The 12304-nt window shown below is 39.3% G+C and overlaps 1 protein-coding gene across 6 annotated transcripts in view; it reads left to right on the forward strand.

Moving 5' to 3' along the window:
- The window catches only part of LOC109423306 (uncharacterized), a 764938-nt gene that overhangs the window by 532967 nt on the left and 219667 nt on the right, over window positions 1-12304 (forward strand). Inside the window, exon 1 of one of the 6 annotated variants that reach the window (XM_029870597.2) lies at window positions 6290-6579. The exons of the other annotated variants lie outside the window; for them this stretch is intronic. Within the exon in view, the coding sequence (XP_029726457.2) occupies window positions 6490-6579 (90 nt within the window). The 5' untranslated portion in view covers window positions 6290-6489. Of the gene's footprint in view, window positions 1-6289; window positions 6580-12304 lie in introns of those variants that run through there. 6 annotated transcript variants of the gene reach the window in all.

Raw genomic sequence — 12304 nt, forward strand, 5'->3', positions numbered from 1 at the left:
AGTGCTGAGCGGTTTTACTGTGTAGACTCGGGAAGTCAACGGTCTTTACAAATTTTCAAAATATCTCTACATTTGAAGGTTCCCCTGAATTTCTTCTGGAAGTTCTTCTTTTTAAACGAAATTCTTAAAATCGTCTAACGGAAAGTTTTTCAAATTGCTGAAATCTGTGTTTGTAGAAGATAAATTACTCAATAATTCCTTTTATTAATTTTATCAAGAAATTTCCTTTGCCAAAAATATTGAGATTCAGAGGTGAAGCAATCGCCTCATTGTTGAATTTTCGAGTAATAAAAAGGTATTTTCACTTCGATTGCCATAGCTTTTCCAATTTCCAACCGAAAAATATTGAATTTTCTATAAATCTCTCACAAAAATTAATTTCGAATAATTTAGTAGAGCATTAAATTAAAGTCACGCAAAATATGAGTTTTCCAAGATTTAGGGTCTGGGACCATTTGGGCAGGAGGACCATTTTGGGCACTTGCTGCTGTAACTCAGTTAGTTTTTATCCAATGGGGCACGTTCGGTGTAGTACCGTGATTTCGGGTGAAATTGATCACTTTTCACAGTTTTAAGCGTTCAATTTTTAAACAGTTGTCGATTATATCAAACTCAATGCTTTAAAACAAGTACTACGATGGAGTTCACCAGCTTACGAGGTTGAATCTGTTACAGCATATCATTTTAGTCTAATAAATATTATTTGAAATAAAAATCAATAATTTTGCTTTCAGGGTGAAATTGATCAGCCAGTGAAGAGGCTTTGTTAGAGCTCAACTTAATTTTTCTAATTGAATTTGAGATCCCAGAATGCAAAAAGGATCGCAAAACTCTTACAAGTTCACTAAATGTTTTATTATTCAGGTTTGAAGTTTTGATAATTATTGATTAACTTCGCGAAAACGCCTGAAAGTATGCAATGCTTTTGGAAAATATGCTTTTAGTTTCCAAAAATTCAATTTTCTGCATAAATGGTAATGTTTATGCACGTTTTGATTACAATATCGGGTTTAGTGATGACTTTAGAGCTAGAAAAAATGATTCGAATGTTTATAGTATGTGCGATACCTTTATGGCAATGGAAGTTTGAAGGTGTCTCACACAATCGCAAAACACATTGTGTGAGAAAATGTTAAATTTTTCATAGAAATATTTAATAAATTTGCTGTAAAATTCGATAACTCATCATTCAATAACCCTTGGGTCAGATGATGGTGTTTTTCCCCATCTAATTTTAGGTTTAAAGCATTATTTTTTGGCAAATAAAAAAGCATCTCGCGTCGATCAATTTCACCCGAAATCACGGCACTAGATTTGTAGTAATGAGCTGAATTTTAATACGGTGAAAAGGTCAGTTCTCTGTTTCTGCAATGAAATGGTATAAAAAGCGTGGGTATTATGATTCGTTGCCGTATTTGATGCTGTTTGAGCAAAACTTTGGATAACTATGTTGTTTATGTTGCAAGAAATGAAAAAAAAAAGCAACAACACTGTTGTCCAAAGTTTTGCTCAAACAACATCAAATTAGGCAAGGAATCCTAAAACCCATGCTTTATGCACCATTTCAGTGCAGAAACGAAGAATTGACCTTCTTACCATACTAAAATTTAGCTCATTACTACTAATCTAGTACTTTACCGATCTGTCCTATAGACTTCATTTTTTGTACAAGGCTAGATACTGTACGCCGTTTGCCAAAAATCAAGTTTATTTGTTGAAAATTGACTGAGTTACAACAGCAAGTGCCCAAAACAGGTCCTCCTGCCCAAATGGTCCTCGACCCTAATTTATTTTTTTCTTCTTTTTACAAAACAAAGTTAACTTTGGGATCCGACAACTTTTTAACCACTTGACCAATTTCAAATCTTTAAGCGTGCTTTTGCAAATATTTCAATTGCCCGTCTTTGTTTTGAAACTACTATTGATAAAAGTATTCATTTTTATGATAATTTTCACCATAAACTGCCAAAACATGCCTTAAAACATGATTTTCTTTATGTTAAACCGGAGTTTAGGACGGTTTTCTGCAAGTTTTTATTTCAAACCAGATACTAAGCATCATTTTTAGGAAAGTGGAACACAGTGGAAGACTTTTATCCAAAAAAAAAATCTAGCATTTAGAACACTCCAAAAGTTGAAGTTTAAGGCTTCCATACGATTATTTAGAATAGTTTTTTTCACTTAAAGCCTGAAATTAAGCATAAAAACAATTCAAACTTTGCCAACACTCTCATTTTTCTTGTAAAATACGTGTTTTTGAACAATTGGTCAAGCGAATAAACAGTTAACGGGCCCTAAAATTATTTTTTGGGCAAAATGAAAAAAAAAATATAAATTAAATCTTTAAAAACTCATATTTTATGTGACTTTGGAAACATTTAATCTTCTACAAGTTTTTTTGTAATTGATTTTTTGAGAAATTCATAAAAAAAAAGATTGAAAAACGGTTGATAATTGAAAAAGTTATGACCCTTGAAGTGAAAACACCTTTTTAATATAACGTTTGCCTAAACAAGGGAATTAATAAGAAAATCGAAAATTTTGATCAATGTTACCCCGGTTTACAGTACCGTAAACCGGGGTCAAATTGATCAGCAGGGTGTAATTGACCATTCACGGACTTAATTGTAATTTCATATTAGTAATGTGTGCAAGTCATTATGATAATAACATTTTTACCTCATCTTGCGTTCCGCCCTTTTCACATATTGTCTAGAAATGTCTACAGATGAGTGTGAACTTTTCAGTTTTTAGAAGTCGTGTATTACTTTTTCAAAGGTTCTTCAATGTGTTTCTTACATAGCTGAAACCGCTGTGTTCACATTTTTGTGAAAGCTGATGTAATGTAGCTATTCTGGATATCAATCAGTTTAAAAAGCTTCAGTTTTAGTTGAAAAAGTGGTTTAATGTAGTTGAATAGTGTACTTCAAAGCAAATTACATACCTTCAGGCGATCATTTTCAAAATTTCAATTTGCAAACAGCTAAATATGTCGAATTCATTAGTTGTAAGAGTTTCGATGCGTCATTCGTATTCAGAAGATCAATATTAAGTGGAGAAGGCAATTTTTTATTCTAACCGATGTTCAATTGTATGCTGATCAATTTCGCTCCAAAGTAACATTTTAAATTTTTGGATTTAGAAGTTATGTAACTATAAATTTGAATTTGTTGAGCAAAATTCTGTCACATTGATTCATAGAGATCTACTCTGTACTGGTTTTACACAAATTGTTTTGCCAATGTTTGAATTGCTACACTGCCGTTCTATGCCCGATTGTCCCATGTTATATGGAAATCCCATATAACATGGGACAATTATGCGTATAGCGGCAGTAACAAATATGTTATCTGCTAAATTTGTTTTAAAGTGACCAATTTGATCCCGGATTACGGTTTTTTCAGTTGTGCCAATTCAGAAACCGTCTAACTATAAGTAATTCTCGCTGAGTGGCCCACTATTAACACCTTGTCTTTAAAAATGCTTAAGGTGGCGATTTTCGGAAAAAACTTGCCAAAAAAGTAAAGAAAATGGATTTGGTTACTCAAATTGGTGCATACCATACCGGTCAGGCTAAAATCTGAGTGGTGTACGTATTGGATAGGTCAGTCGGAAGTACCACAGAGGCTCCCCGACACAATGGCCTCAGGGTCGGCACGTTCACCGCTCAATTACTCGCAGGCAGGTAATTCTCGCGCAAAATGAAGGTAAACCACAGCTCTATTTAAACCTTATACGCCAGTTTATTCTAGCTACCACACTACACTTTCTTCTTGCTTTTCCTGACACTTCCTCTCCCACTTTCTTACCAGCTATCTTAACGTTGCGGAACCCCTTTCTCCAACTAGCACTACCACCACTACTCCTTCGTAGTCTCCAACGGTGACTCGTGCACGAGCGTGGATCCTCGGCTCGCTCTCCACAGGTTTCGGGAGTGGCTTATTGGGACTCGCTCTGTGCTTCCACTACTCGTCCGAGTCCTACCGATATTGTAATGGATCGGTCTTCGTCCTTTGCCAGAATTGCTCACGGACTCACGGGCGTCGTAGGGCACTTCACGGGGTTCTTAAACTAAAATCGGCGAGGTTCTGGGATATTGAAAGGGCATTAGATGCCTGAAGTCTTTTTCGCCTATCGTATTTTCCACTTTCACTCTACTTCACTTTTCCTTGAACTTGACAAGGTTTTTACTTTTCTTACAACTGTCTGAACTTCAAACTCTTTCAATTTTTCCAAACTTCGATGGTTGGTTCTCTTAGCAGCTGATGCAGCTCGTGGTTTTCATTCGCCTTCTCCAAGTTCCGTCTTCCATCTGCACTCCGCCGTAGATGGTACGCAACACTTTTCGTTCGAAAACTCCAAGTTCGCGTTGGTCCTCTGCTTGTAGAGTCCATGTTTCGTGCCCATAGAGGACTACCAGTCTAATCAGCGTTTTGTAGATAGCTAATTTCGTGTTACGGCAAACTTTATTCGATCGTAGAGTCCTGCGGAGTCCAAAGTAAGCACTATTTCCTGCCACAATGCGCCTCTGAATTTTGCTCCTGGTGTCGTTGTTAGCGGTCACCAGTGAGCCCAAGTACACAAATTCTTCAACCACCACGATTTCATCACCGTCGGTATAAATTCGGGGTGACAGGCGCGCTGATTCCTCCCTGGAACCCTTTGCTATCATGTACTTTGTCTTCGACACATTAATGACTGATCCGATTATCCTGACTTCACTCTTTAGTCGGATGTACGTTTCCGCCATCGTCTCAAATTGGCGAACTATAATAAAAATATTATCAGCGAAACCAAGCAGCTGAATGGACTTCGTGAAAATCGTTCCACTCGTGTTTATCCCCGCTCTCCTAATTACACCCTCTAAAGCAATGTTGAACAGCAAGCACGAAAGCCCATCACCTTGCCGTAACCCTCTGCGAGATTAGAAGGGACTCGAGAGTGTCCCTGATACTCGAACTACGCACATCACTCGACCCATCGTCGCCTTGATCAATCGTATCAGTTTATCCGGGAATCCGTATTCGTGCATAATCTGTCATAGCTGTTCTCGATCGATTGTATCATACGCCGATTTGAAATCGATGAACAAGTGATGTGTGGGCACGTTGTATTCGCGGCATATCTGCAACACCTGGCGGATGGCGTGGTAGCGCGTTCACCCATAAATCCAGCCTGATATTACCCCACGAACTCTCTTGCAATCGGTGATAGACGGCGGCATAAAATTTGGGAGAGTATCTTGTAGGCAGCGCTCAGTAGTGTGATCGCGCGGTAGTTCCCGCAATCCAACTTGTCGCCCTTTTTTGTAGATGGGACACAAGATACCTTCCATCCATTCCTCCTTCTCCTCAATCTCTTGGAGGTCAGGGGCCGGAAGTCTTTCGTCCTGTGCACATACTCCTAGATCTGTTACCACGCCACCTTCGGTACTTGCAACGTCGCCATTGAGCTGCTCATCGTAATGCTGCCGCCACCTCTCGACCACCTCACGCTCGCTCGTGAGAATATTCCCGTGATTATCTTGGCTTGGTTGGCTTAAGTAAAATCGAGAAATTGACATAAATAGAAACGAGCTTCACCAATCAAGCTGTAATTTTGCACATTTTTACGGTTAACTAAGTAATGTAACGATTTACACTTCCATACCACTGCATCTTACAGAAAATGTCCAAACAAGGAACCAACCATGTCCACATCTGGAACACCTTACCCTATATGATAGTGTGTTTGTTTATTTATGCGCCCGCAGTGAATTTGAGGCCAACCAGCCAGCCAGCGAATGGAAAATGCACCGGCAGCCATATTTTACGGCCTCTGAGTGGTGATCGTGTTTTGTGTATGTTATTTATATGCCGGTGAACCGCGGCTCTTCCAGTGCCAATTAGCTTCGTCGCCATTCTAAAAGCTGCTGAAACCGGCCGGTTGTGAGATGTCCCAGATCCAGACGACCGCGAATACTTACAGCAGCGGTGGCGTCGTGCGGATTCTGCTGCCAAGGAAACACCAGTGTTGCCGGTGTTGATTGTTATCATTGCTGAATGGTGGTGGTGTGCGAAGTGCGAAGTGTGCGGACAATGAGAGTCTAATAGAGGTGAGGAAGAAGATACTTCGTGTGCGTGAGATCCGTGTCTGGTGTAAAACATGTCACTACTACAAGCAAAGCGAGCTCCCATAAGAACGCGTGTCAAATAGTGACGTCACTATTTGTGTTTACATTTTTCTTTGCTTACTAATACATAGCCATCTCTTCTTCTTCCTCACCTGTAATATACTCTCATTGGTGTGCGGAGGCGTGTCGTCAGTGTTTTCAGCTACTGTTTATCCGATACCGACGCGTAAATTTGAATATTACGGTATTTACATAGTAGCGCATATGGTGCGGGGATAAACACATGGTGTGGGCGTACGGGCGGATTATAGCAACGAAAACAAAAACAACAACTGTGATAGAAAGTCGGACAGCTAGCTTGATTGCGATACTCTTGAATGGTGGAAACATTTAAAACCTGTCAAAAGTGTTTGGAGAGAAGAATGAATCGACTTTTCAAGAAGGTGACGACGCTCCTAGATAGGAAGGTATGGTTTTTAGAAATAAATGTTTCAATAACAAATACTAATAGTTGTTTAGCCAAAATTTTACAAACTTGACAAAAAAATAAACTTTTTCGATATCTAAATTGATATTATCTGTCTTTCATGCTCACATTCGCCTTAACACATAACAGCTTAGAATAACAGCAAATATGTAAACCCCATTTCACATAATTTTGACAATTTGCCCAACTCCACGAGAGCCCAATAGGGGCCGTCCATATACCACGTGGACAGGAAATTCATGGTTTTTGACCCCCTCCCCCCTCCCCATGGACAAGCGTGGACTTTTCATTGACCCCTACCCCCCTCCCCTAATGTCCACGTGGACATCTAAAAATAAAAGTTTTTTTTATATTTATAAAATAAATGGAAAAAGTGATTTTGAAAAGTTTTTTTTTAATATTGTTTTTTTTCTTCGTAAACAATGTCCTAAATATAATTGAAAACTTTATAAAATACAAATATTCTATAGCTTTACATAGAATACAAACAAGAAGCATAAAATAGGTACCTACAAGTTTTCAACATTGTTTCTAATACAGCTTAATGTTTGTGAGAGTGTGGGTTCGATTCCCGCTCCAGGTGGTGAAAATTTTTCGTCAAACGGAAAATTATTCACTAAGTGAGTTTTGTGTGATGTCCATCGCCTAATGTTAGTGATTGTTCAATGTTCAGTCTGTACAGCCTCTGGTTGAAGACGGTGATTTTTAGAATATTTGTTCAATCTATGATTGTTTGATTGTTTTGTTGAGATAAGGTAATTTTAAATCTTAGGTTTTTTTTATGATTAGATTATATTTCTTAGATTCTTACCAAAAACAAGATTTACAGCAACTAAATTGTATTGCTGAGGTTTAGACTTTAATTTCCATTAGAAACATCTTAAATTTTGAAGGAACCTACAAAAAAAGTTTTTGCAAATCCCTACATGTATTTTGAAACTTTGAAGTAGTTAAAAAAATAGATATGAAACATACATAACTTCAATGAAAATTTTCTGACTGAAACACCAACATTTGTATGGTCTACACTCCATTTTGAATCTCCAGAATATTCCTTGAGGAAGAAAACTAAGTAATTAGAAATTCTGATAACTTAAAACAAATTAGTCTGTAAATAAATACCATGATTTTTTTTCTTGAAGAAGTAACTTACAACTAAAGGACAATGTATAATAAAATAAAATGTATGAAAGAATTGTTGAAGAGAATCTCATCAATAATGCGACAAAATGTGTTTCGTTTATAGGTTTTTGTTTCCTAATTTTTATGTAAATGTTGTCCACGTGGACATTTGACGAACCCCCACCCCCCTCTCCGTGGACAAGCGTGGACTTTTCGTGAACCCCCTCCCCCCTCCAAGCTGTCCACGTGGTATATGGACGGCCCCATACCACAAAACCGAAATTGCGCAATTATTACATTTTCCGTCATGAATGTCATTATCAATTTCTTTCAACAAAGAATGCGGTGACGCTAACGACGTCAACTGCGGCGGCGAAGCGACCACCACGGCATGACTCAGAAGAGATGCCTGCCACGATGACAATAATACGTTGAGGAGGCTGTCGTGGAATGACGACAAGCAAGACACCCAAGACATGGTGGGATAAACGAACGCGTTGTAACGGGCAACGGCAGCAGGGAATAGTCCGCGGGGTCCCATACAACTCCAATCCGAACTCCGGGAAACGGGCTTGTGGTATTCCACAGTCAACCCAGTTCAGCCTTCACCGCCACAGTTGGGCCAAGTCAGTGTTCTTTTTTTCTATTTGTTCTTGTTTGTCTTTCGCCTATAGTTCGTTGTACAGAAAAGCTATGGTGTCATTGACATTTTATTGGTGTTTTTTTAGTCAAATATATTTAATCAAATCATTAAATAATTGAAATACCATTAGGGTCCTTTTTGTACAAAAGTACATAAAAAAACCGTTTGTTTTGTATACGGACGGAAATTTACAAAAAAAAAAATGGTGAAGCTGACAAATGTCATGACATTGCGTGACATTTCCCATTACTGAATGTGAGCTGTGTATGCCAAATGATCATTTTGGCATTTGCGTATCATGTGGCAAGCACAAAGACATTCGGTTTCCCCAAAAAGTCAATGAAATTTTCGCCTGTTAGTGAACATCCCTATCAGGTAGATAAATCAAGATATTTCGTTCTTTTTTCGCTAAAGAGGCTGCCTCGCTGTCGTCATCTGCCATACCCACGCCACGTTATGAGATAAGCGGGTTCAGCGGGTTGTTCTAGGCGGAAAATTCGCCACCATTCTCTGGCTGTCGTATTGTGTATTACGGTTTTTCGGTTTAAAACCCGCCTGGGGATTAAGCACATTATGGTTCTGGCGTATTTTCATTGTTTTGCTCGGTTCCACGCTGCTGTGCTGTGCGCTGTGTCATGTTGTGAAATGTTTGGGCGTACGACAAGCCATAACGGTCTGCTTCTCGTTGGGATGTTGTTTTTTTTTAACATTTGATACTTTTCGCACCATTTTCGACTGGTTTTATTGCATCCAGACAGGCGATGCGCGATGCGGTACCAGCGTGCACGAAAGCGCGTGTTATTTTGCCAGATGGTCCCAAGTGTTGAAAGCTGGATTTGGCTGGATATTAAATCAGATTTACCGCGATACGTTCCACTTTTGATTACAGCTTGGTTTCCGCAGTCTATTCTGTGCTGTGTGCACATATGATGTAGCTTCCGCCAAAATCTCTGGAGGTTAAACCTCAAATTAAAACTCTCTAACAAGCTCCCCGGCAACTGGATTTAATGAATGTCGTTCGCTCAATTTCGCGTGTTGCACAGTGGGTTCTATTCGAAGTAGTATTTCAGACGAAAACTCCAACTGTCATCTGCTACTGTTCCACATATTCAGTCCAGTCGATAATGTCCACGAAAGAAGGAGTTGTGTTTTAATCTGTCTAGCATAGGCTACGTCCTAAACTTGAAGGAGCACAAAGTACCTCAGATCATACCGGCCTTAACTTTTCAGGACGCGTGCCATCAAGTAGTCGAAACTGCACTGCGCTCGCGCTGTACACGACGAGCGAGGTTTTTTGGTAGTGTTGTACTTTTTACAACAGCGCGCGTTCTGAAACGTTAAGGAGAATCGTAGCTCGGGAAAATCCCTTCTACATCAAGAAGCTTTCCCCGTCTCGACAAGGTCATTCAGGGAAACTCCTAACTTGCAGTTATGACACGAAACCCCCCACGGCAACACTATAGTTATCTATCTGTTCGTCTGAAGCTCTATCCTGTCAGTAGCATCAGTAAGCGCTCTTGGGACCCCCATAGATCGTCAACAAGAAGAAGCAGTAGTACCTGTAGGTACATGACAGCTTGCGAACTCCCCACCCCGATACCCACAAAAGATGTAAAGTCCAATTAACTTAATCAAATCTCAATCCTACAATAGATCAGTTTATCAATACAATCCTACGTTTTCTATTGAAGTAAATCTTTCAGTAATTTTCTGCAATAGCCTTAAGCACAGACTTGTTAGAAACCCAAAAGGGCCGCCACAATTTGAGACTTACTCACAATTTCACACAAATCTCTTCCTAAACAAAACCAGCGCACTTGATTTTCTTATTTTAGGCGTATTACAAGTGAGCAAGAACAGAATAATGAAATGCACTGGTGTTTGAAACTGGCTTCTTGAGATTTGTGCGTCATAAGTTCTGATGCACGGTTGAAGCGGGATTTCAAGACGTTTGCAGATCAGAAAGAATTTTGCAGCCTATCTAGATACAGGGGGAATTCCTTGCCTGAATCGCTCACAAAACCAGTTTTTTTTCAATCGCAGTACGCAGTTGCGAAGAAATTACAGTTCAAATGGCACCCACTGTAGACAATTCCTTCCAGGAATCGGTCAAAAAGTTCTTGAACGATTTCTTTTGAACTCGAAACTAGGCTTTAGTCAGATGACCGTACACTGTAAATATTGTTCGCGTATGCCCTCAGCATAGCATACCCAGTAGAAAGCCTACACTGATACCCAGTTCGAGGGATCTCCCGTAACTGAGAGATTCATTGGTTCAGTTCACGACATAAAAATCACAAGGCAGGCTAGTTGTTACCATCATGCAAACATCAATTTTGGACGTAAACATGTGACGTCGTTCTTCTTGTCCTTTTACCTTGATCAAAATGATGTGGAGTACTAGATCATTTTGTTCACGTCTATGAACGATTTAAATTATGTCATATGAAACTGTCAGATTTCCATAATGTAGGGTATGAGTGCCATGAGTAATCTCACGCTCCCATATTCATCCTATTCGAAAACAAGCGATTACGGCACCGATTGATTCCGTTCTTTTTGTTTTCATGGGTGCTCACTTCTAACAAAAAATACAAAAATAAGAAACAAACCAAACAGCGCGTCAATCCTTTGTTTTTCGTAGGATGAAAATAGGAGGCACATGCTTAATAAGGACACCAATACCCTATCACCTTTTAAATGTTGTACACCATGGGTTCAATTAATAGTTACAGATTGTGCCTTTAGCATTTTAGAGCAATCTAAGGAGGCCAATTATAAACTGGTCTAACATAAATTTGTTGAAATTTGTATGGAATTTCCGGTCCCATTGCATTGCACGTGGCCGTGCGATTAGGGGCGTCAGTCGTCTTTCGTAAGCCTCGAAGTGTGGGTTCGATTCCCGCTCCAGTAGGTGAAAACTTTTCGTCAAACGGAAAATTTTCGAGGGAGCGTGTATGCAAACTTTTTTTTTTTCACGATGAAAACAAAAACAAAGCTAACGGATCAAATTACACATCAAAATCGGCCTATTCAAAAAATACTACATTCACACAGCATTTTTGTTGATTTTTACTTTGTTTACTCCGGAGTTCCTTCAGTAATTTCAGCAGAAGTTCCTTCCGGGATACCTTCTGAAATATCTTCACCCAAGTAACATATTTAAGTCAAGTAGATTCAAAAAGGTTATAAACCCCTAAATTAAATCATCTTGGTTTTATGGTGGATCGCGCAACCTCTTGAAAGCGAATAAGGCATCCAATTGTAACTTGGTCAAGGATCCCTTCTGAAAGTCCTTCAAGGATTTCTCTTGTCTTCCTTCGGGATGACTAATAGAGATTTATCAGAGATTCTTTCAGGATTTATTTTAGGGCTCAGCTATTCCAACAGGAGTTCTTTCGGGCATTCCTCCAGGAGTTCCTCCAGAGATTTTTTCAGGAGGATTCAGCGACGTCTCCAGGAGATCTATCAGGAAGTTCCTTCAGGAGCTCCTATAGGGGTCTATGTATATGATTCTTCTACATTAGAGATGTGTTGGGTAAACTTGATCTTGAGTATATGAAGCTTGTGTACGAGTTCTAGTAGCAAGCTGAAATCTTCTTTTGATATCCCCGTCTTGTTGTTCCACTTGTCCACCTCGTGTCTTTATTCGATATCCCAGTCTTGTTGCTCCACTTGTCCACCTCGTGTCCCTTCGAAAATTGTCTGAATGTATCGTTACAGGTTGTTTGTCCACTCTACGTTTGACCAGCAGCAATATGCCACACCAAGCTGTCAGGTGTCAACGAAAAGACCCATCACCCTATCCTTTGCTCAAATATTTTTGTTCCCCCTAACCTCGACCAAACCGCGAGTTTTACGGTTCCCCAAAACTAACATAGTTTATAAGAGAAAAACATGAAAATGTAAATAGTTTTAACTGAATTCGGCTCCGTTATGC

This window comes from Aedes albopictus, chromosome 2, assembly GCF_035046485.1.
Source record: "Aedes albopictus strain Foshan chromosome 2, AalbF5, whole genome shotgun sequence".
Classification (NCBI taxonomy): domain Eukaryota; kingdom Metazoa; phylum Arthropoda; class Insecta; order Diptera; family Culicidae; genus Aedes; species Aedes albopictus.